General features: G+C 44.0%; 1 protein-coding gene and 1 long non-coding RNA gene across 2 annotated transcripts in view; both read right to left on the bottom strand.

Annotated features, from left to right (window-relative positions):
- Positions 1 to 7,354, bottom strand: part of SNX24 (sorting nexin 24) — a 91,303-nt gene extending 83,949 nt beyond the window's left edge. The window contains exon 1 of the mRNA XM_005857135.2: positions 7,340 to 7,354. Within this exon, the coding sequence (XP_005857197.1) occupies positions 7,340 to 7,354 (15 nt within the window). The remainder of the gene's footprint in view (positions 1 to 7,339) is intronic.
- A 10,062-nt stretch (positions 7,355 to 17,416) lies between these two features.
- LOC106726584 lies at positions 17,417 to 22,723 on the bottom strand. The gene is made up of 3 exons (XR_001362649.1): positions 22,610 to 22,723; positions 22,027 to 22,114; positions 17,417 to 17,450 (listed from the first exon to the last, which is right to left on the bottom strand). It is a non-coding gene; the product is annotated as an uncharacterized LOC106726584 (long non-coding RNA).
- Positions 22,724 to 26,570: the final 3,847 nt, after the last annotated feature.

Here is a 26,570-nt window from a genome sequence, read left to right on the forward strand (position 1 = left end):
CCCTCCCCCACCCCCCGAGTGCACAAATTTTTGTGCACCGGGCCTCTAGTCTATATATATAAAAGGCTAATATGCTAAGTGTCCGTCCGCTATGACATGCACTGACCACCAGAGGGCAGATGCTCAACGCAGGAGCTGCTGTGACACGCACTGGCCATTTACAGAGAAATGGCGCCACGGACCTGGGCACCCACAAAGCAACACTCGGCTTCCCCCAAGTGGGACACAGGCCCCGCCACCACCCTGGAGCGATACCCCACCAAATCACAGTCGACGCTGCCGAGACCCCATGGTGCAAAATGCGGCCCACAGCCCAGCCCAACCCGGAAATGGTCCCTGTGGGCACTGGGTAATGACATCATGCAGCAACACCCGGCTTCCTCTCCCTAGTGACTAGCCTTGCAGTTTCTTCAGCCCAGGAACACGACTTGCTTTATAGCCAGGTGGAAACCTTTTTACACTTTAACCAAAGGTCTGTGAAGCGTTTTCCCGTGCCCCATCTCATTTGATCCTCACAGAAGTCCTGGAGTAGGTAGATAGGAGACTCAGTGGAATCCTATTTTCTTTTCATTAGCCAGAAAACGGGGATTTAGAAAGCTTAGAAACTTGACCTGACTGAAAAGAAGTAAGAAATGGTGGACCTTGAAAATGACTTCAGGTTTTCTCACTGCACAGAACATAGTCAAACACTGCTGCAGTTAAATATTTTACCCTTTGTTCTCCCTGCGTGATCTATAATAATAATCTGCTTCGTGTTGATATTTACTGCTGTGTTGCTGATAATTACCTGAAAGAGAAGTTGGGGCGCTTCACTGGGCTGGAAAAAGTTTAGCTACATCAGAAAGCAGGTCTAATTAAGCAAGTTTATTCTATATATATAAAAGGCTAAGTAGATTTGTGCATGCACTATACATATAAAGCTCTAGCTGGCACCAATCGCACGCGTGTGTTTCGATCTGTCATTGTCGATCATGAATTTGGTTAATATTTCTATTATAGAGAAAGGGCGAATAGCGATATTAAAATATTTCTTCTAAATTCCTTTCAGTGTGCACGAATCTGCGCACCAGGCCACTAGTATGTACATAACAGTGTATGTACATATATACAAAAAAAAAAAAAACTGGGAGAAAGAAAACCCACCAAAATGTTTTGGAGGAATTATGGATAACCTTTGTTCCTTTAACTTTTCAGCCCCCCACCCCAATTTTTCTGCATTACAGATGTGTATCTCATGTCATTTGCTAAAATTTTGAGTGAAAACATGCTATGATGAGAAAAGATAAGCTGCAAATGAGATATTTAGGTTCTAGTTCCCTCTCTTAGGGCGAACACTTGCCCTCATTGTAGACAGTCAGACAGAAACGTCACTAATCAACTCTAGGCCTATTCATATTGTGTAGCATGAGGGGGTTGACCAGTTGCTCTCTAACCCTGAGTACTTTACTTCTGTGTAACTACGTATTGCTTTGTCACATACATTTCTCTCCTACTCTGCTCTAAGGTGGAGACTGTGCCACATGCACATATTTTGTGCCACACTTTACACACCGAGCAGGGCAAACAAATGTGAATTCATTCACCACTAACCACCCAAGCTTACCTTCCTGTTCCGAATCATTGTCTTCAGGATCTGATTCTGTTCAGTTAGTTGTCTCACACTTAGCTCTCTCTTACCGAACAGCACACTCTGTTCTCAAAACAGACCATCCTCCCTCTGCCCTACCTGTCCTCCCCTCCTCTCCTACCTTGTGTGCAGTTTCTGGCTGGGAAATCAGAGGCTCTATCTGGGTGAATCTGAGCCGGACAGTGGTTTACAAAAAAGACCCGACCACACACTGTCCTGCTCACTTCTCACGCCTTCGCATCCCACCAGCTCCTTTTATTCTCCAATATGCTCACCCTCTCAAGCTTCCTAGGCCTGAAAGGGAATGCAGCAGAGCTGTGTGTGATGATTTACCTTGTCCTCTTACCGTGGAGGGACACACAACACCCCATTGCCAGAGGCTGGGCGAACACTTGCCCTCATTCTCAGGCAGGGTGGGTGTGACCGACTACACACTGTTAAGAGGGCTCAGCTAGGGTATCTGTGATAATGTGACACACAAAATCAGGCCCACACTTTTCTAAAGTTGTTATAACCCTGTGCCCACATCATATGGGAAGGGTTTGCTGATGCATGTGACCTGGGTAGCTCAGTCTGGCACCAGGAGGGGAGCTGGTGCCAAAGGGGCTCCTTGGCCCATCTCTTGGCTATTGTGCAAAAAGGCATATCCCCCTAACAAGCAAAGAGGAGGGAGCAGTTTTTTTTTTTTTAAATATATTTTATTGATTTTTTACAGAGAAGAAGGGAGAGGGATAGAGAGCTAGAAACATCGATGAGAGAGAAACATCGATCAGCTGCCTCCTGCACACCCCCCAGTGGGGATGCGCCCGCAACCAAGGCACATGCCCCTGACCGGAATCGAACCCGGGACCCCTGAGTCCGCAGGCCGACGCTCTATCCACTGAGCCAAACCGGTTCGGCAGGGAGCAGTTTTTTGTTTTGTTTTGTTTCTAACATCATTATATCTGTTTTCATTATTTTCCTAAGATCTAAACCACCCTGAGTTAATCTAGTGTTGGGACCTCTTTAATATGCTTTCTGAAATAAAATAAAACGAAATGACTAATTTTTCTGGCCATGAAGTCAAAACTACGCAAAACACCACGGAAGCAAGTTAAGTGAAGCCTTCCTGCTGTTGCAAGGTAAGACCCTCAATGGATTTTGTACTTTTTTAAATTCAAAGATATTCCCACTTCATTAACACCATTCCTGGTTCTTTACTTCTTTGTTAGCACCATGGAGAAATTCCAGGCTTTCGGAGATTCAAATGACTTGTATCTAAATCAGACCGGGACTCTCTGGGCTCAACATGCCGATTTACATGAAATCTCTTAGAGTTTCTCTGCTTCCATAAAATGCGGATGCCACTGCCCATCAGGCCCAAGTTTGCCTCTTTGCACAAACAGTCCAAAACAGTTTTCCTGATCTGTTTCAACTTGAAGTGTTGTCAATATATGGATTGTCTTGCTTTCTAATTCAGTGAAAAATCTAGTTTTCCATTAGTCTCTGCCTTTCTAATTTTCGATACAGCTTTACTAAATGTAATTATTAAAGGCAGATTCAAGAAAGCAATTACTGAGCTACTGGTTTGTATCTCTGAAGTCTTAATAAGTGGCAAAAAGTTGCAATTGCACTAAGAGTATTATATACATTTTTTTTTCTACAGATTAGACACACACATCCTTGAATCTGTATATGGGGAGACATATTTAAAACAGTATATAAAGCATCCTCTCTTAAAACTCAAATTTTAACTCTCATTTAAACTTTATTCAAAGGCAGTGCTGTCTGCTGTAAACAACTGAGCAGAAAGGCCACATTCTACTCTGTCTCCAGGACTCCGTGACTTTGGTAAACCAGTAACTGCCCGGGTCTCCTTTTTCTCTCCATCTGTACATACATGAGGATGTGAAACTACAGGGTACTTTTTCAGCTCCATAAAGGCTTTGAGATATTTATTAAATTCCTAATCTCTGCTAGGCTCAGTCCTACACACAGGACAGACAGATTAAGATATTATACAAATTCTAATACAACGCTTTTAAGGCTTAAAATGTAGGAAAGAAGAAAAATATAATTGATGTAAATAACCTAATTAATAATACAATTAATACACAGTAATATACAAAAGTGCTATCTCAATGATATAAGCCTAATTATCTTTCCAACACGTCCTAAGGAATAGCGGTACATGTCAACGGGGGATGCACCCTCTTTGGGAGGCATCCAAGTTATATGCTTCAGCTTCCTATCTGCAGGCAAACAGAGGAGCATTCATGATGTGGCCACTTAACACGGGTGTTGGACAAACAACAGATTCTGTGAATGGGAGCCCTTATCCCCAAACCAAAATGCTTCTGAAACATTTAACAGTCATCTAGCCATCACTAATCACTGTTACCTCAGTATTGTGATACTATTTAATCATTCATGAGAGACAGAGGAACAGCTTACTGTCATCACTTTACAGATGAGAAGATGGGGGTCAGAAAAGTAAAGGACTTCGAAAGCCTCACAGCTAATCAGCAAGCGGTCTGTGCTCCAGGATCTGACCGCAGGCCGACTTTCTGTAAAACTAATCACTGAGCAAGGCCGTAGGAGCTTTTGTCCCTGTGACATTTTCACTCTTCGGAAAAATCCTCAGTGCTCTCAGTGCTGTTCGTTGGTTTGTCAGCACCTCTCAAAATAGTATGTATTATTTATCTTGGACACCATAGAGCTATAGCAATCCCTTCTATCTTATACTAATTTAGTGGCTATGTGAAAAATATCTGAATTTATCAACTCTGTGCTAATGGGTTTTGGAGGGTGTCCTTACAGCAAGGCCTAAAGATTTACGATGAGCAACATCACTACCACTGTTACCTCAGTGTACATCTTAAAGTTAACACCACACTATGGAGGCTTCTTCAAATCTCCTTCGTGAAAATCTGAAGCCAATGGGGGGGAAAATAAAAATAAAAATAAAAAATGGAAACAAGCAAGCAAACAGCACACGATTTCTTTAATTCCATGGTGAGGTTGAAATCTGTACACCAGGTGTGCGCGGACGCATCCTTCTCTCTAAAGGTGCACTGTGCTCAGCCTGGACGCCACATCTCAGGCAGGTCACTGTCACCTGAGAAGAGTCTTTTCTACGGAGAAGCTCCAAAAGCCACCAGAGGCCTTTCCCTAGGGCATTCGGGGAGCTAGGAGAGATGTTATCCCCAGGGGAGCAGACTCTGAGAGAAAATGAAAGAAGGGGTCCCAGTGACGTTTTGTGGATCCCAATAACAAAATTAAGGCCATCGAACACATCTTCCGTGCGGTCCAGAGCTGAGAAAAAGGATCAAGTTTGCTGTGCAAGTATAAGGAGCCCCTCGTCCCAAACCTCCCATCAGATAAGGCCGAGCTGCAGTTCCCAGGCAGCTCCAGCGAGGAAGGACTACACTTCAGCCAGTTTCTGGTCAGAGATTATATGTTGGGAAAACAGACTACATGCCACTGCTAAGTACACAGCCTCTTTCTTGAACGTGAGTCAGTAAGGGTGGGGCTGTCATTAAGCCATAGAAATAACTAGCATAGAATCTGACGAGCAAAATGTTAAAGATAAAAGCCCCAGGTTTACTATTCAAAGATAAAGAAAGCATTTTGTCAGGAAGCACTGAGATAGACTGAGAATAAAAGCTTCTAAAATGCAGAAGCACAAATAATTAGAAAACAAATCTGAAACAGTCGCTCTAAAGAGTTAAGAAAAGTGGGGGGAACAATCAACTCCTCGCTCTAAAACGCTAAGAGGACAGAGAGGCCCCGGGGAAGAACCTGAAGGGGGCACCGGGACTGCACCAGAAGGAACCGACTCCACAGAGACCTGGGAACGAAAAGCAGGGACCCAGGTCTCCCTGGAAACAAAGCCGGGAGCACATTTTGCTCCTGCAATCAGAAGGAACAAGTCACATGTGTGGACACAGACCCCTGACAAAGAAACAAAAGCCAGAAACAGTGGAAAGTGCAGTGGGTTTTGTCTTAATTCAGATATTAAGTAGCCAAGCTACCTGGGGTAAACCATTCACTCTCGCTTCTGGCTCAGGCTACTGGGTTTATTCAGTAAAAAATGTACTGATCACATCTATGTGCAAACATGTGCTAGAGGGTGGGAACACGGTGAACTCACAGCACAATGCACAGGTTTATACATGCTCAGAGGGAAGACTCCTGACAGAGCACAAAATAGGACATCGCTGAGGAGGTGGTGATGACACTGAGCGGTGATGCCTACGGGGAGTGGGGGATGGCGGGGACCTAGGCCAACGGAGAAGGTTCGTTTAACAAAAGAAGTAGATTCACTTGAGGAACTGAGCCCGGCACTCAGGGGGAGGAAGGATCCAGAATAGCCACTTAGGTAGGCAGGGGCCAGATACTCGGGCCTCGTGAGACACCCCAAGCATTGGCTTGCCTTTACCCAGTGAGCAGTGAGAAGCCACTCAAAGACTGGAAGCAGGAGCTGACCTGATCAGATGATCAGAAATATCTTTCTGGCGGCAAAATAATGGATTCTCAAGAGCTCAGAGTAGACGGGGAAGACCGGATAGGAAGTTATTAAAGTCTCCTGCAAAGTTCTATTCCACATCAAAAATTCTGTTTCTAATGTTTCACTGATATAACTATACGATATCAACTAAAAAATGAACTGTTATATAACAATTAGAGAGCCAGGACTTTAAAAGTTTAAAAAGAAAATAGCATTTTATTTTTTTTTTTAATGATGCTTTTTAACATATATTTTTTAAATAATTTCAGAGAGAGAGATAGAAACATCAATGATGAGAGAGGATCATTGATCAGTTGCCTCCTGCAAGCCCCTACCAGGGATTGAGCCCGCAACCTGGGCATATATGCCTTTGACTGGAATCTAACCTGGGACCCTTCAGTCTGCAGGGCGATGCTCTATCCACTGAGCCAAACTGCCTAGGGTGTAGATAGTTGGCATTTTAAAAATGAACTTATCAGGAACCTTTTAAGAACTCTCTCATGAAAGGGTATTTTCCTTTCCAAGACCAACAGAAGGCTGCTCTGCTGGTTGGGATGACACAGAAAACAACGACAGGTGTGTGGGCACTGATGTAGAGAGGGAAAGGGAGGGGGCCAGTGGCCCTCCATCTCACCCACTGTCTGCGCAGCCCCCTGTAGGGCAATGAAGGCAGTGCAACTCAGCAGTCTGCAGGCGTTCCCAGAGGGAACAAAACAAATTGAGGCGTAGGGCAGGGGTGTGGGAGCATGGAGGGGAGAGGCAGGGGCCTAGCATAAAGGCTGGCCTAAGGAGAAAGGCAAAATCAGAAGGCATCCACGAGCTCCATCAGTGCTGGACCACGGCTGAAGCCAGCTGCCCGCGTAAGTCAAATGGAAAAGAGAACAAGTAACGCATACAGGGGCATCACCACTGAGGGGGTACCACCGAGGGAACAGAGCTTGGAAGGAGGAACAGAACTACGAGTGGTGCCATAACCGACACGGTGGTGGAGAAGTCTAAGGTCCCTAGGCTAACTCTACCGCCAGGACCCTGAGGACAGGGATCCACCTGGGGGTGGACCGTGATCGATTTATAACTGGGATTACAATGCTGCAATGGCCACCTTTGGGTTGTAGTCAAAACCATGTCATGATTAGTCTGGGTGTATGATTCTGAGGTGGAAGAAGTACCAACCAAGGCCTGTGCCTGGGAGATGGTGACAGGGTGCGCAGGAGCGTAAGTACCTGTAGCTTATTCATGGTGTCGTAGGAAGTGCTGACAGGAAAGGCACCGGAGCCAGTCTCAGGAAAAGGCGCAGTTTCCCACCAGCAGCATTCTCTCCCGCCCCCACTTCCCTCTGGTCCAAGGGAGAGATGGTCAGGAACCACTGACTCCATTGGGTCACCCCACCCCCACCCCACATTCCTTCTACTCATTCACTCATCCAGCAAAGCCTTGGAGGACAGTGAGGACGGTCCTTAATTTTGAATCCCTCTCCATATTCTCATAACCTTGGGCCTGAAATAAAAGAGGAAAAGAACTTCAAAAGTAAATGTAAAGAGTAGAGTCCGGCTGATGTGACCCAGTTGTTGAGCTTCGACCCATGAACCAAGAGGTCACTGGTTCGATTCCTGGTCAGGGCACATGCTTGGGTTGCGGACTCAATCCCCAGTAGGGGGCGTGCAGGAGGCAGTGATTGATGATGTTTCTCTCTCAGATATTTATATCTCTCTCTCTCCCTTCCTCTCTCTCTAAAAATCAATAAACATATATATATTTTTAAAAAGAGTAGAGATGGGGGAGGAAGGGAGTCATGAACAGAGGAACAGCCTGGGCTGTAGCCAGAGGATTAGACTAGGACAGTGGTCGGCAAACTGCAGCTTGCGAGCCACATGCGGCTCTTTGGCCCCTTGAGTGTGGCTCTTCCACAAAATACCATGTGCGGGCACACACGTACAGTGAGATTGAAACTTCATGGCTCATGCGCAGAAGTCGGTATTTTGTGGAAGAGCCGCACTCAAGGGGCCAAAGAGCCACATGTGGCTCGCGAGCCACAGTTTGCCAACCACTGGCCTAGTAGAGCAGAGGTCTCAAGACATCCAGGCATAAGGCAAAGGCCACCTCAATCCCTGAACATCACAATGGCAGGATTCAGATTCTAATGCAACTGTGTTCTACTGGATTTTTTTCAATTAAGTTCCTCTTTCTCAAAATAAACTTTACCTCTGGTGATTTTCTTAACTCCCTAATCTTCTCCCTTTACACCTGCTACTCCTAGTAATAAAGTGATGGTTCACTATTTATAGGATAAACTGCTATCTTTCTGCCTCGAATTTACAGCTCTCACTGCACTCTCGCCTCAGTGCTGCATTCCTTACTAGAGGAAAGCGTGCAGCCGCAAGAACCACTCCATTAGGTAGCTTGCAAGAGATAACCACACCAATGTACTGCAATCCTGTCCTTACTACAGGGCCTGCCCCTCGCTCTCACTCATTCCTTCAGCACGCATTCATTTAATTCCTTCGTGGGCTGGGCGCTGAGCTGGCACACAGTGGGCAGCAAAAGAGACATGGTTTCTTCCCCGTGGGACTCAGGGAAGAGACAGAGATTAACCAATTGCAAGCACATGGTTAAGACTGAAACAGGACCAGAAAGGAAAGGTAGATGGTGCTGAAGTCACCTTAACAGGGACACCTGGCTTGGTCCGGACAACGAAAGACACCCCGGAGATTTAACACTGCACTCCGCTCTTGAGGACATGGACAGGCCAGGGCAACTGTTCCGCGGTCTGCATGCCCGTGCTGCCTGCAGCTCTCTCCACTCTGAGACTCGGACCCTGAACTTATCTTTGGAAAATAAACGCCCGGGTTCGAATTCCAGCTTTACCACTTAATGTCTGTGTGTCCTACAGTAAGTTATTTCAAGTCACTGGGCAATGGATTTTTTAGAGATAGTGATACTCTCTCTCTGAAGATTTAAACAAGTTAATATACATAAAGCACCAAGTATGGTATCTAGTATACAGTAAACACTCAACAAATAGTAGGTGTGATTATTTTCATGTCCTAGGCATCCCCGAATGTTAATGTGTTTAATGAGTGGTCATGCTAACTTGTCTGAATGCCTTTTTCTGGCTTTGGGAATGAAGAATCAGAGTGCTCTTAGAATGCGTGTCCTTTATTGATACGGTAGCTACTCTCTTTCTTTGGGAGTATTTAAGACACTTTCATATGTGAAATAAATGTCTTTTTATAATTCAGTATTTTGAGTGGGTAATATATTCATATGGTAAAAAAAAAAAAAAAAAAAAAAAAAAAAAAGAAAAAAAAAAAAAAAAGGGGGGAGGGGGCTTAGTAGAATGATGGGCTGTCAAGAATCCTCCTTGGGTTCATACAACCAGAATGTTTTCCTGACTCAAAATTACCATAATATACTTACACACAGTCATACACAGGCTCCCTGAAGGGTAATCACTACAAAGATAGATATAGTAGAGGACCCACCTCAAAATATTTTTTCTCGATTTCTGGATAAAAAAAAAAAAAAAAAAAGAGCTACAAAAAGATAAACAGTGAAGTCTTCCTCAAAACCCAAAACACTGTGACAGGTCACACCCTGTACACCCTCGTTGGGGGCTCACCGTTAACAGGCCCTCCTGGCCTTGCTCTGTGCACATGTGAACAGTGGTATGCCCTCCCCTTCTCCACAAAAGGCAGAGCGTTACACACTGTTCTACCCCGTGCTTATTGTCCTGGTCCTCCTTTTATTGCTACATAATATTCTATGGCACGGAAACTGTTATTACAAATGCCTTTTTGGCTACATCTCTTTCTGGGCTGACACAAACTTTCCTAATCATAGTTTCAGCAGTGGGTGATGGAGAAAATGGGTAGAAATATCCTATTTTCATTTGCCTTAATTTTTCTTCGTCACAAACTAACAGCAACTAATTATTTGGGGGTATGTTTTACATAAACATTCTACACAATCACTATGCTGTAGTTTGTAATAATAATTTTCCCCTTAACATTACTTTAAAGCATCTGTTCTGTATTGCCTATGAACCAGGATCATTTTCCCTTCTGTTTATACGGGAAAGGTGCCGGCTGCTCCAGCATCCAATCAGTACCCCGAGGAGATGTCAGCTGTCAGCCGGGTCTCTCGCAGCGATTTCCCTCTCTCCTCTCCCTTCCCGCTCTGGGTGAGCTGTCAAGTTTCTAGTTTCTGATGTGCATTTACATCACTCGATGACATCTGACAGCAGTGAAAGGCCACAGAAAACTGCTTATTGATCAGAGCAAAACTAGTTGACGGAACAGATGAGGTTGTATCACAGAAATGCAGCCACCTTCGGGCGATGACATTCTGCTCCCCGTACACAGCGCTTAATGGAATACAACTTCATTAGATCATGCCACTCGCGCTCACAGCACCAGGCCCATCTCCTGGCTGTTTTGTCTATGTGGTGATGAGGACAATCTACTTCTGCTGGTATCAATGTATCACTAACCCGATTTGGTCATGAACACTTGCAAACTACGGGCGAATCTGTCCTGACAAATACACCAGGAGACACTGAGATCTCAATCTTAACTAAAATCTAATTGTGCTGTCCTTTAGAAAAAGAGAATGACCACTTACTGAGCCATAAGTGCTCAGTGGAAACTTCTGTAACACTATGTAAAGAAGTTTACGTGGGCACGTCTTTGATTCTTGTGACATGGTCAGGAAATTTTAAAAATTATAACTTGAGATACACTCAAAATGTACTTATAAACGGGAGAATTTAGTTCATTTGAGGAACTAAAATACCAGATGAAGGCCCTCTGCACACACAGTGTTCCCTTCGGTTTTTAAAGAACAACTTTAACCACCTCCCATCTTCACTGCCCATGCAGATAGAGGACTGTGAAGTTACACTTCAGCACAGGTCTGCTACAGGATCATTAAGCCAGACAGGCCCCTAATATTTTGCCACAAACAAGAAAAGAAAAAGGCAGCAAACTGGATGGTATTACGAGCCCTCCCTGACTCCTTGTGTGTGTGTGGGGGGGGGGGGGGGGGGGGGAGCTAAAACTTCACCCTGGGGGCTGTCTGACTTTTCCCCCTAATTCCTCTCTTGAGGCAGAAGTGCTCTTCCAAATAGTACATTCCCAAACCAGTTCACAACCTGGCCACATCTGCATCCTATCTGGACTTTGTATTTTTCTTTAAATAGCCTTTTTACTTCAATAAAATAAAGACATAAAAGTTTAAAATTATGTGGTGAAGGCCGGGGGTGGGGAGGTGGGTGGGTAGTGGGGACTGGGTAGAGGGGGGCAAAGAGGGGGGAACGGGGGAACATCTGTAATAGTGTCAACAACAAAAACTAAAAATAAAAGTAAAAAATAAAATTCTGTTTCTTGCTGAAGGCTCTTAAGCCGGCTCTTTTCCTGAGAAAGAGAGATCGGAAGAGTAAAGCCAAGTTCAGGCTTTGGGAGGATTTTTGGGGAGCGGGGGACATGGTATATGATTGAAGGTCAGTGCGGGGAATAACTTTCTCACGTGGGGATCCGTGTTATTTAAGGGGGAGGCCCCGAGACCATCTCCTGCGGCATCAGTGGCCTGTATCCAAACACAGTGACTGGGCAGGACACAGGCTGGCTGCCGGGCTCGAATCCCGTCCCTTCCTCTCTCTGTGTGACCCCAAGTTACTTACCATCTGCGCACTTCACTTTCATCTGCGACAGGGATACTAGCAGCACACAGACCTTGGAGAACTGCTCCGAGGAGTAGATGAGAATACACATGCATGGGAAGTGCTTAGCATACTCTCCAACTCCAAGAAAATGGTTCATAAACGTGGTCAGTGTTCACGTCTCCCATCACCTTATGCAGACCTTCCGTTTAAAATATTAAAAGGCTAGTGGGCAGCAGAAACTCAAGGCAGAGAGTGTATTTAAAAAAAGGAAATGTAGAAAAAGGGAAAGAAAAACCCATCATGTGAACAAGGAAAACATGGAGTCTGAGCAAGAAGAGGGTTTTCAGACCCGCTTAGCAGCCTCCTTTGAGCCCAAGCCTTCCTTTCCCACCTCTCATAGGTCCCGTTTCTTTCCTTCAGGCAAAGATCACTGCTCCCCCCGGGCCCAGGAACACTGTGCAAGCAAGCACAGCTCCCTGCTCTACGGTGGGCCTCCTCTCAGATCTGAAGACGGAGGCCAAGTCTTCCCCCAGGGCCCCTAGGGCCCAGGAGCCACAGCCCCGCCCTGCAAGCACCGGCTCAGTGACAGCGCACCCTGATCCCTGGCCTCCCAGAGGACAGGACGAAGCAAGTGCCAGCACTGGGCAGGCCTCCTGGGGTGGTGACGCAGGCTGAACAAGGCTGTCCTGGGGTAGTTTCTGACTGGACTTACAGCACCAGTGTGCATAATGAAAAGAAGTAACAGAAAAGCAGAACGGTGTTAACTGTGTTTACTTCAAACATGTTAGATTTTTCAAGAAATACTGTTTCGCCATTTCACAAATCACACCATACAAAAGGCGTCAGCTTCTTTTTTTGCATCTTGAGGTCACTGGGATAAAATCTTTTTCAATCCCCCAGACCAAAACGTATGCCTCAGGGCACTTGTAAACTCAGTGCTTCTAAACCACAGGCCACATGTTATTTTCCAAATACTTTGTGTTTCACACGCTTGGTGCCCCATGCCTAAATGGACTCAAATCAGACGGCTGCTGCACTCACAATTAATAATAAGGCACACAGCAACTGTTGAAACTTGGGATTAAATTTCATTTTCAATCCTACCACTCTCTATAAATCATCTCTCTCTATATACATACCCCTCAGAGACCTAGCCTTTCCCCCCAATAATCAGCAAGCCCCAGGGCAGCAGAAGACAGTAACCTGGGCTTGACTAACTAATGGTCACAAGGTCCAGACCTCTGGCAGGCGAAAGGTAACATCTTGACCTAAGTTAAGATTCAGTTCCTGAACCCTAAGGTGGACCCACCCCTGGCTACTTTCCCACGAAACCAGGCAGAGGAACGCTGGAGAAGACATAAGAGCTGTCCTCAAGATCTGAAGAAATGATTCAATTCACCACCTTACCTCACCTCCAACCAATCAGCTCCCGGCACTACCCTGACCCTCCCACCCCATGTGATTTTGCCTTACATAACCTGTAACCTACACACCATCGGGGTGTTGGGTGTGTTTTTTTAAAAAAGCATAATCTCTCAGTCTCTGAATTGGCTGATTCAATATTAAACTTCTTTTTTCTTCCTAAACTACAAACTCCTGCTCATGCATTCCTTTGGGCCAGTGCACGCAGGCAGGTAGATTCAAGGAAAAACACTGGGGTTCCAGTGATGCTGTTAACTCTAACCTTGTAAGGTGCACAATGACAGACAATAGACAGGGACGTGTGATGGAACCCAGGTGGTCGGTACGGGGCAACGAGTGGAGAGACTGACCATGCACCCTCGCTGTGCCCAGACAGCCCAGGTGTCCCCGTTATCCCAGAGCAGGGATCAGTGCCACCACCTTTTACTTTCAAAACTATGTCAGATTGAATAAGTTTTGTGGTCCCCCTAAGAATGCAGAGGCACCCCACCCCCACCCCATGCAGGTTCTGTGGCCTAGAGCTCTTTCTCTTTGCTTGTGGTTCATTGTTTTACGTGTATTTGTTTTTATATACCTATCTTTCACCTGACTCAGCTGTTATTCTGTCTCCAGTGCTTAATGGAGACCTTGCCACACTTTAATAGTAGGTACTACACTGAACACTGGGGTTCCAGTGATGCTGTTAACTCTAACCTTGTAAGGTGCACAATGACAGACAATAGACAGGGACATGTGATGGAACCCAGAGCGAGCCAGGTGGCCGGTGCGGGGCGAAGAGGGGAGAGAGTAACCATGCACCCTCGCTGCGCCCAGACAGCCCAGGTGTCCCCGTTATCCCAGAGCAGGGATCAGTGCCACCACCTTTTACTTTCAAAACTATGTCAGGTTGAATAAGTTTTGTGGTCCCCCTAAGAATGCAGAGGCACCCCACCCCCACCCCATGCAGGTTCTGTGGCCTAGAGCTCTTTCTCTTTGCTTGTGGTTCATTGTTTTACGTGTATTTGTTTTTATATACCTATCTTTCACCTGACTCAGCTGTTATATGTTCAATTTTAATTATGTAACAATGAAATTGGGGGTCACCACAACATGAGGAACTGTATTAAAGGGTCGCGGCATTAGGAAGGTTGAGAACCACTGCTCTAGAGGCACAGCCACTTCTCATGGGGGTGGGACCTCTCGTGTGTACAGACAGAACAAACCATCTATTAGGAACTAACCCTCCCACACCCACCTCCCAGTCCCTCACCTCCCTCCACTCCCCACCCCTTGCTGATAGCCTTAGGAGGAAATCGGGATCCTTGTCTAATAACAATAACAAAACAACCCCTTATATGCCTATGTTAGCCCTGTTTTGCATCTACACAGAGGATTGTGGATTATAAATACACAACATGCTCTAGCATACACTTCCACTGAGGACATTCAGGACTTAGAAGAACTTTTCTAAAACACCCACATTCTTACGCACTTACTTAACAAGACTGCTGGAGCCAACACCCCGGCCAGGCCCCTACAAGCCGACTGTGACATGCGTGGGTCAAAGCCTGCGGGCCACTCCAAACATGACCAGAGCAACAGGCTGTCATCGTCCACTTGGGCCTTGGACCTAAAGCAGTGGCATTTTTTTCCCCAAGCAAACTCCATGGAGGTTAAGTCAAAGTCAAAAGAGAAATTACTCTCAGATGTATTGCAATGAGAGCCATTTGACTTTCTTAGCTGTGTTTGGTCACAGAGATCACTTTAAACAACATGTTGAACAGGATTAAACACATGAAGCCAACTTATCTGTGATGATGTCGACTACTAATAACCTAAAGACTAAAAATATGGACAGAAGCTGTAACTATGCGATGATTTTTTAAAACCTAGGACCATATAATTCTAAATTTGTTAAAATAAAAAAAAAGGTACTTGGACATTTACCTCAAAAAAATTTGCCATATCTGGTTTGGCTCAGTGGATAGAGCATCGGCCTGTGGACTGAAGGGTCCCAGGTTTGATTCCCAGTCAGAGCACATGCCTAGGTTATCAGCGATCCCCAGTAGGGGGTGTGCAGGAGGCAACCAATCAATGACTCTCTCTCATCATTGATGTTTCTATCTCTCTCTCCCTCTCCCTTCCTCTCTGAAATCAATAAAAATATATATTTAAAACACTCCTAAACTAAATATTATACTTTTTTAAAGAAAAAGCATAGGCATTCCTTTACTTCAACAACCTATCATTCTCATTTAACACAGCAAGAGAAGCTACGTTAAACTTAACCCACATAATCCAAGAATTCATACGAGCTACAAAACACAAACCTAAGGTCTCCTTTCCCTACCGTGCCATTCACTCTTGGTAGGACCAACTACACACAACATTCATACACTTATGCTTTGAACTGTAATATGAATCCTACAAATATATCTTTTAATGTACTTACTGGGACATACTGTATACCTAGGAAAGGAAGAGAACCAGAATATCTCTGCATAGTGAATGGAGAATTTTAATTAGAAACAGTAGTCCAACACATGGAGCGTCATCATAAATGAGGCAGAGCAGGAGGTTATCAAAAATGTAAAAATTTAGTCCTGGCCTGTGTGGCTCAGTTGTTTGGAGCGTGGTCCCATGCACTGAGAGGTTGCCAGTTCGATTCCTGGTCGTGGCACATAACCGGGTTGCTGGTTCAGGCTCCGGTCGGGCTGCACGCAGGAGGCAGCTGATCAGTGTTTCCCTCTCACATCAGTGTTTCTCTCCTTCTCTCTCCCTCTTCTTTCCTCTCTCTCTAAAATCAATAAAACATTTTTTAAAGTGTAAAAATTAAGAAACACACTCTTCTCAGAGTAATTATGCTTTAAATTGAAGGTGCCTGGGGCAGATACACTACGGTAAACCAAAATTTAAGGATAAGTAAGAAACAAAACTCAACATTATAAACATGGCCAAAAGCTCCCAGGTTTTAAAACTCCATTCAACATGGCCTTTCTTTCATCCAACAAAGATGAACTGATGCTGTGCAGGTACCTCACACACAGGATAACTGATGCACAAAGCATCATCTGCAGGTCGGAGCTCACAGACCAGTTGGGGAGACAGACTCACTCACTGATCATTATAACACAATGCAAAGTTGGCATAAGAGACATAAATAGGCTTTAAGCATGCTGTATACAGTACGGGGAAGGTGCAGATGTGAGTGCAACTCCATCTGGGGCAGGTAGGCAATGATTCACAGAGAAGCAAGTTTCTGAGCTGGTACTGGGTTCTCTGTTTATAAGGCAGACATGGTCCCAGAGGGTGAGCCTGCTCCAGGACTAAGAGACAATAAGTGCAAAGCATTAATGAACTGATATGTGTTGAAACTCAGCTGAGTCCTGGGGAAGGGGAGATAAAGGGAGGGGGGACAGGTTGAGAGGAGGTCAGAGAGGCAGACAGGGCTTTTCTTAACCATGCCTACAAGTCTGACCTTCGGACTATAGTCTGCTAAGAGGCAGCAGAAATATTCAGAAGAAAAGGAGAGCCTACTGCAGAAGAGTGAGGTGGCACTGCCACCATGAGTACCTGGAAACGTGGAGGAGAGTGGGGTATGGACAACAGATGTTTTTGCTAAATAGTCAAATGCCCAGATAAGGAGGCGACAATGATTATCCTTATGTTTTATACTAGGGGCCCGGTGCACGAAGATTCATGCACGGGGGGTGGATCCCTCAGCCCGACCTGCACCCTCTCCAATCTGGGAGCCCTCAGGGGAGCCCTCTCTAATCCGGGAGTTTCTGTCTGTCTTTGTAATCATATGAGCGAATTGCCTGAGACCCCCAACCCAGTTTGGTTTTGTGCTCACAGAATAGTAGAAGTCTGTTGTTTTTTCTTTGCTCCATTGGTGGAGATTTCCTAGAAGTTGCAGGATATCTTCCCTTTAATTTTTCCTTGACACTCTGACTTTACTTATGTCTCTCACCTTTGCTTTCCCTCCATCTCCCACCCACAACAGTAACTTGCTCCAGGCTCACTTTGCTCTAGTGCAGTGGTTCTCAACCTTCTGGCCCTTTAAATACAGTTCCTCATGTTGTGACCCAACCATAAAATTATTTTTGTTGCTACTTCATAACTGTAATGTTGCTACTGTTATGAATCGCACGCCGAGCTCAAAAGGTTCGCCATCACTGGTCTAGGAGATCCTGCAACGCGTCTGCCACCAGAACTACGATTCCCAGCATTCCCGGTGCTCCCCGTGCTCTGGGCTTCCACTTCCAGTCCAAGGGCTGCAGAAACGAAAAGTACTAAGAACTTCAGCCACCCCCACTCCAGTGGCATCCCTGGGACCCAGGCACTCGGCGCTTGCGCATGTGCGCACTGCCAACAGGCCCGCCATCTTTGTTGGGTTAATTTGCATACTCACTCCTAATTGGCTGTGGATGTCATGAAGGGATGGTCAATTTACATATTTGTCTATTATTAGTGTAGATTGGGAACCTGGGTAGATGGTGTTGCCTGAATTCAAAGATACATCTGAAACTGAGGTACCTATGAGATCTGGATGCAGACACCCCCAGTAAGAAGCAAGACGAGGCAGTGGTTCCGAATGAGCCACACATGTGGCGGAGGGTCCTGGGAGCAGGCATTAACTGGGCACTGTGTTACCTCCGGAGGCCAAGGTCAGGTACAACAGGAACAAGTGTACAAGACACTCCCAGGGAGAGAAGGGAAGGTCAGATCTTGGAAGACAAATCTGTGAAGTCCAATGGGCAATGGAAGGAGACAAAGCCAAAAGAGTGAGAGGCCAGACCTCACACTAGAGTAGAGTGTGGGACAAAGACAGCAGAGCAGCGACAAGCCCGGGACTGGGGCAGTAGTGGGGCTGGGACGCCTACATATCTACGCATGACAGCCCCTCTGGACCAGACTGGTCTTCCCCACATGCTAAGACCACTTAGTATCTCTTTATTTTGTTTCCAACCATACGGTAGTTTTCACTGTCGGAACTGCAATGTCTTCAAATAGCCTAAAAATTCCTACGGGAAAGAAACTGCATTTTATAATTTTTGGTAAAAATTTTCCTTAGTGCCACCCCTAGTATAAGGCATAAAGCAGGAACATAATAAATACTTGCTAGATGTGAAGAAAACAAGTTATATTTCAAGAAATCCAAAACCTAGGTAATATGAATTACCTCTTTAGACTAGCAAAGTTTGTCCTTTTAAAATATGTAGGCCACTTCTCCTCTCAAAAAGGAGCAATACTTATATGAGTAAAGGAATAAAATGATGGCTCTTGGGTCTTTGACAGGTAAGATTTTATCTTTCTCCAGTTACACTTTCTAATACCACACGATGCCCATTTCCACATGGTTGTAAAGAACTGAAATTTATACACAGTTTCTAGTTCATAGACTGAATTTCCATTGACCTCACGATAGCAAGAGAAGTAAGTTCATTCAGGCTACTGTTGCTACGGCCCACAGCAAGCCTCCCTTAGAACAGCTGTTGCCAGAACCCTGCCAGCAAGGGGTTTACTACTCCAGCTCCAAGGTCACCAGGACGCCCAGCCAGGGGATGCTGAAACCCACAGCAGTGCAAAAGCAGAGCCCGCGGCCTCTTTCGGTCAAGGCAGAGGTCTCACCCTGGAGGCTGCCAGCAGGTGGTGAAATGGAATGGGAATGAATAGCAAAGGGTTTTCAAATCAAAGGGAAATGGCACCAAGAAAAAGCAGCTCTGAAAAATAGCTAGGACAGCCCACCACCGATAATGCACACACACTGTGAGCCTCTAGCCACTGTCCCACACTCACCAACGGATGGGGAACCCTTACAAGGCCCTCTGATTCCAGTTCTTGGACTCTGATTCGAGAACTGCCCCATCAATCACATTTGGCTTCCTGTTTAATTCCAAGAAGCCCTGTAGACCCATGGTTCTCAATGCTGGGCGCACATTTGTGACCTGCAGAACAGTTTAAAAATATCAGTGTCCAGACCTCTGACCAGACCAACTAGATCAGAGTCTCTGGGTAGGAAACAGTATAAACAGACACATCTACCCATCATCAAGATTTAAGAGATGTTTACATTTTTCCATATTGACTTTGATTTCACTTTTTCTTTTAAGAAGCGAAATGTGATTGATTCAGCTAAACCCATCTTTAACCTTCACAACAACACTGTCTCCCTTTTCCCAGGCCAGGGAACTAAAAGTCTGAGCTCGGCCCATAAACACACTGGGAGCCTGGTGAGCCGGCCACGGCTCTGTTCCTCAGATGCAGGCACTGGCTCACTGCACTGCAACACTGCCTGCAGGGGTTTTAATTACTCATTTAAAAACTTATAAATGGAAAGGAAATTCGAGTAAGCTCCACTGTTTTTGACTGCACATTATATCTTGCAGCCAATTTCCCCCTTGCCATCACATAGAAGACACCTCCACTTTGTCATGTAAATCAGGAAAAGTGAGGTCAAAGATGGTTTAGCACTGACTCTGCAGGGCACACAGGTACACTGTGTCCCCGCGAAGCTACTCTAAGCCACTCTGCATGAGAGTAACATCAACTTTCTTCTGAACCGAAAAATCACACAAATATTTCAGATAACAGAACACAATCTTCACACACACACACACACACACACACACACACACACACACAGCTTTCCAGAACATTTGGACAATTTGGATTTGTATTACTAAACTGAAGAAAGCATTCTAGGACACTGCTGATCTTAACGTCTAAGCTCCTTGTAATTGAATAAGTGAGCATCTTGACCCCTCCGCTCCCCAAAATAATAGAAGACAAAAAGCCAAATACTTGCATTTTTTAAAAAGGGGTGAGCAAAAGCGTCAACCCATAAAAAAAGGATCAGATAGTTAAACAATTAAGGCCCACTAATATTACTGGAAACATGATCAGTAAACAACAGTATTTTTCTGTCACAGAAAAATTTAGAAACCTGAAGAATAGCCTAATGAATATGGAGATAACATTACTTACTAAAGGAAACTCTTTAAGTGGCAAATATGTATGTGCTTGCACACACACAGATTTACGCATGCATCTTATTAGGAGATTTTTACATACACTCTCAGATCGTCACAGCTGACTATTTGGAAGGAAGAAATCCTCACCTTTTCCTGCAGAAGAGAGTTTCTAGCAATAAAGTTCTGACAGGAGAGTGACATACGGTCATGTTTTCTTAAAACAGCCTACGAAGATAATATTTTTAAATACAAAAAGGAAGGAGTAAAAATATTCTTGCTTACTTTGGGGAGATCTCTTTTTGAAAAAAAACAAAACAAAAAAAACCAAAACACCTGTAATGCTACTTAATTTTGGAAATGCACTTAGTGACATATTTCATTTCCATTTAATGTACACAGTGACACCTACTGGCATACTGATGAGGCAATGAAGACAAGATTGGGACATTCAAACATAGGCAGAGGCCTCTGAAATACAACCCTCTGTGCATCTCATGTTAAATGACAGTGAAGTGCAATATTCTACAATGTGATATTGATCTAATGACAGAAATAAGCCAGGGGAAAGCCCACGTTCCTGTTTTTCCATTTTAAGTTACTGAGCACCGTGAGACCAACACACACAGAACCCCGAAGTCTTTACTTAAGCGTTCACTTCACAGTTTTCAAAAACCATAAGCATTTATTTTTGGTGGTTGAAGTTAAACCTCAGATCTCGCTAACGTCAATATGTTTGGTTGAGGGCAGTCACATAACGTGATAATATTTTTTAATGATAAAAACCAAGAAAATAGCAGCTGGGAGGAGTTAGCTGCTTTTATAAACAAGCTGTGGCCTATTATAAACAAGCTATGGTCTGTCACAGAAACACGGCAAGACTTGTGAGACTTTTTTTTTCTTTTTTACTATATATGTTATTGTTGAATTTGGCCATGGGACGAGAAATTAACTCTAGATGAAGCAGGTGGAAAGAATATGGGCAAGTGAGTGGAGTATCAGTCAGAAGTCTGGTAAACTATAGGTGGTCTAACTTTAAAATAGCAACAGAAGGGTTGGGGACAGGAGGGGAGGTTTCTGAGATGACAGGAATGGTGGCTGCCCTGGAGGCCACCGCGGTATGAGGGCAGACCCAGCCTTAGCCAACAGCAACCAAATCGCCCCAGTGAGGCGGAACCGACAGAAGGCTGCAAACAGGTGTGTGGGAAGTTCTGTCTGTGAGGTCAACTTGTTGACAGAATGCAGTTATGTCAAGAGGAGGGGATGCATCTCGCATGCCCAATGGGGTTGGCTAGGATGGCTCCATGTGCTGCTGAGCTGTCCCAGGCTGAGTCAGCAGAAGAGAGTGCTGGGATCAACTAGCCATGTCTGCCATGGGTAAGAGGAAGGAAAATGTGCTGAAGACCTGCACCCTCCTCAGCCTAAGGTTAAAAGGCAGAGAAACAACTCTGCCTCATAACCTCACCTATTTCCAGCCTAATTTTCTCCTGTGTATTTGGTTTTGCCCTTTGTTTCGAGGGAAGTTGATTTTGAAAACAGTCCTATCCTGGCTCTAAGAAGGGGAGATTTTCTTCGGCTAGCTGGAGAGACACGGTGAGGGTGCCAGGGACAATCGCGGAAGCAGGGCACATGGCCCTGGCCAGGGAGGGGCTGGTGGTGCTGCTGGGACACACTTTGCAGAGGTCTCCTCTGACAGGGGTGACAGGTGGTCTCCCCCAGCTGAGGGCCTTTAACACAAACAACACAGCCCCAGTGGGGCTCTGGGTCAAGTCACCAGGACTCAAAGGTGCCAACACCCTTGGCTCAAGGTGTGGGGTAAGAGATGGAGGGAATTATCTCAGGGCAGCTGGCTCCTCAATCTGACCAGCAATGGACTCACCACCAGTAAATTACTTGACCTTTAAACCCGGCTGTAATATATTCCATTAGAGATGACATCGTGTTAAAATTTACTGGATGTGCTTTGCCTGAAATTAATAAAAATCAGGTAAGTTAATTATGAGTAAGTTCATGGCTAAACCTATTCCCTGGGTTGGTTTTTTTTTCCTCTGTACTTTTCTGTCTTACAACTTTTCTATTACAAATACATATTTACAACTTTTAAGTAATTTGTGTACACAGTAACATATCAAATGCATAGACAAGTCATTATAAGCGAAGCAATACTTTCCTGCTCCAACCCAGAAGCAAGCCCTTGCATAGGTTTCTACTCTCAGGTCTATGGTCATTACTTCCAGAACTGGATTAATATGCATATTCTTCCACGTCTTGATTTGTCAACCTTAAAAAATATCTAACGATCCCCACATGAAAGATGAGGATTTCGCTGATCTTTTTACTCCCCACTCTGCTTACCCCTCCCCGATATATGAGAGTTATTTTACTTTAAGTTCTTCCACTGGTTACTTTTGTAACTTGAAATAATGCTTTGTACTTTTAAACTTCTCCCGAACCTTTCTCACCTTCTACCATCCATCAGCTACTCCTTCACTTCTATACTGTTGAAAGTCCCTAATATTTATATTGTTTTTTGACACCACCAGGAAGTTTTCACTCCTTGCTCATAAATTGATTCTAAAAGCTGAAAAATAAACAGGGTTTATGTTATTTTGAAATGGTACGTATGGAAATCAAAGTAGCATGCGAGGGTTATTCACAATTACACAAACCATTAAGAATTAAGCACCATTGCCTGACCGGTTTGGCTCGGTGGATAGAGCGTCGGCCTGCAGACTGAAGGGTCCCGGGTTCGATTCCAGTCAAGGGCATGTACCTTGGTTGCGGGCACATCCCCAGTGGGGAGTGTGCAGGAGGCAGCTGATCAATGTTTTCTCTCATCGATGTTTCTAACTCTCTATCCCTCTCCCTTCCTCTCTGTAAAAAATCAATAAAATATATATTAAAAAAAAAAGAATTAAGCACCATAAGAACAAGATACTAATATGAAAATAATTATGAGAAAGCAATTAGGGGGGAACATGATGAAACAAAAGATCACCATTTCTTACACAATTAGTAAGAACTGTATCATCTCTAAGTTTTCCATAAGTTTCTTCTTTTGGCCTAATTAAAATAAAATGTAAGCTATCCTTGAAACAAGTTAACAAGATTTACAAAACTGTCGTTCAGATAGTATTTATTTGAAACTTTCTCTGAAATTTAAAACCTATAGTATTGGGGGGGGGTGACCCCTGCAGAATGAATGACAAGTGGGAATAGGCAATGGGGCAGTCACAAGGGCAGGACAAACCTATATAATGAGGAAGGAGACTTCAGAAGAGAGAGGCCAAATACTGCTCACAGTCAGCTGGAAAACTGTAACCAAAGAGTCCATGTGCTCAATTTCTAAATTCCCTGAGTCAATATATATACAGTCTAGGTGTAACCACAAACCTAAAATCAAAACAGTAATCATCACGTATGGATACACACTACACAAAATTTGCAATGAATGCCAACATACACAGAATAGGCTTCTACATTAAATATTCTGTCATGCCATGCAGTAAATAAATGGAACTAAAAAGGAATTTTGATGTATTATACATTAAATATGTGACTCTACAAACAGTATTTCAAAATCAAATAAATTCTCTGAAAACCAAGGTAACCAGTCCCCCCCCCCCAAAAAAAAACCATACTTGTGTGTGTGTTTTTATGTAGGAATGAAAATTAGATATAAAGTTAAAGAAAGATAAAATAAATAAACCACACTAGTTTGGCTGAAGAGTACTAGTAAGAAAAAAAAACCTCCCTAACTATATTTTACCTTTTAAAAGTGCTGTTAAACTAAAATGATTTCTTGAAACCTAGCACTTGTAGCTCAATATATTAGACATTGATTTATTGAAGAGCATTTACCTTCACCTAAAAGGTTTCTTTTTATTTTACTTGGAAGCAGGACTACAGCATAATATGCACTCCCATGTATTTGTCTCATCCTGCTTTTATGAGAATGTGCATTTAGATACTCAAAATTCCTGAAAACATCTAGATTAAATTAAACTACTAGGTATGGGCCACTTCCCTTCGAGCCCACTTCTGGAAACTTCCCTCCACTAGACTCTAAGCACTTGAAGGGCAGAAAATACACCTTATTCTTCACCGTATCACCAAGTAGTCTAAGACAATGGCTTGTCCAGAGCAGTTGCTCATTAAACATTTCCTGCAGAAGCATTCTTTGTAAGAGCAAAATACCTAAAACTACCCAAATGCTCAAACATTGGAGACTAGTTGGATAAAATGATACAGAAGTACCATGCTGCCTGAACTCATAAGGAATATTCTCCAGGATATATAGACTGGAAAAATAATCAAGAATGGAAAATTATTAATAGTATATTACTTGTTATGAAAGGAACAATAAGAAATGGATATAATAAGAGATGGTGATATATCAGGGATAACTGAGTGTGTGTACATACAAAAGAGAAACTCAAGAAGTATAAACCTGAACTGAATAAAAGGTTACCTTTAGAAATGTGCAGAGGATGCAAGGGTAGCAAGACTTTTCAAAAAAAAGCACGTCTGAGCTATCACCATGAAGCTGTAGGTCTCCTTGGTCTCTCCCTTACCTATGACCATCTGTACTCCTGACCCTCCTGAGACCAACCACTTGGTCCTCCCGGTCCTCAAGCACACACTACACCCAGTTCCATTTCAGTGCATTTGCTCTTCCTTCTCACAAACCCAGAATCCTCCAAACCTCGGTCTACATGCAAAATCCACCGATTCCTTAGCTTCCTACTCATCCATGAAAGTCAGGGCCCCGGGTGCTGGATACTGGGTTAAGTTGAGGGCTGAGCCTCGGCTGTAGCCTTTTCCTCCTGCCCTAAGTTCCTAGAAATGACATTCGAGGTATATTTTGAAATAACAAATCTATGTCCACATTAGAAAACAGGAAGGGCACTATTAGTAGACCAAAAACTGTCACAGATAACTAGGCATTATTATAAAGGACTGAAGAGAAAACCACAACTCTCAGAGCATGCACTAAAGAGGATGATACAAAGGTGGGGGTGGGGGGCGGGCTGCAGGGCATACCAAGCCCAGAGGTGAAAGGCACAAACACAGGAGGGGCCGGGGCCCGGCTGTGAGCAATCGGGTCTGTTCCAGATGGAACACAGAGAATAAGTTTGAGGAGAAGAGGCGGGAGACAAGTGGGAAGAAAGCAACACCCAAGAAAATGGGGGAGCCCTCCAGCACAGAGGGCTGGTTGCTGACGTGCCCCCATCCAGCCCTACAAATCCATCTCCCTTCTTCTGTTGATCCTCACAAAGGAAGGGCGCCGCTCCCCTACTCAAGGCCAGCCCTTCACTCGTGCTTTTAAAAAAAAAAAAAAACGTTCGACCTGTTTACTTCTAAACTGCCTATACCCATCTCATTTCAAATATATGTCTTTTTCCAAAAAAACATGCCTCTGAAATGGCCAATGGATTCTTAAGAATATATGTGCCAACCTGGTACAACTGTTAGAGGCATTGTTGGTACAAATGTACTTTTCTTTCTGACGTGGATGCATTTTTCTAAGGAGCCAGGTAAACATCTTCGGCTACCCATTCAGAGAGGCGAACACCTCCCACTAGAACACAGAGCCCTCAGCAGAACGATGCTCCTCACCTTTGGTAACCACACAGCTCCCCCTACTCCCTGGTACCTGTCATTCAATCTCCCATCCTCACTCTTCCAGCCAGACTTTTAATCTTCACCTGTCACCCTTTACACTCCCTATTTCTCATTCTCTGTTACTGAAGTTTAAGGTGAGTCATCTTAGGCTGGGCTGTAATTATTGAGTACAGACTTTATTGAGCCAAATAATGTTTTGTCAGATAAAGAAACAACTAAAGCTAATTCAATAGAACAATATGTAGAAAAAAATTTAGAATTCATGTCAGACCAACTTATTCCTATAGGAACCCAAAGAAAAGTTAGAAAATGTTCATATACAAGACTTCCAAATTCTAATTTCCTAAGTTAAAATGGGTACTTGCATATTCAGTTGAATAAATCAAATAGTGTTCATTAATACTCTGACACTAAATCTGCTTCCTCTACAGACCCAGTGAGATTACCACAGAAAATATATATCAATCCAGCCAGGCAAAGTTCTGTAGGAATCAATGATGTGACAATCTTGAGTAATACATTTCTGACAGTTTTGAAAGCTTATTGGATATATTAACACTTTAATGTAATACGCAAACATTAATAGAAATCCACAGAGTTATGGCAGAAGCTAACCATCACTAAAGCAACCAATTAATCAAATTAGTTTGAAATTTGAAAAGAAAAAAAAAATGGCAATATTCAGAAAGATAGGCCATTTGTTCATTTCAAGACCCATCAGAGATTTAACTAGATCCTAGCCATATATAACAAATACAGAAAGATGCTAATATTTGCAACTTAAAAAAAGGGAAAATG

The sequence above is a fragment of the Myotis brandtii genome, unplaced genomic scaffold (genome assembly GCF_000412655.1).
Source record: "Myotis brandtii unplaced genomic scaffold, ASM41265v1 scaffold1076, whole genome shotgun sequence".
NCBI lineage: Eukaryota > Metazoa > Chordata > Mammalia > Chiroptera > Vespertilionidae > Myotis > Myotis brandtii.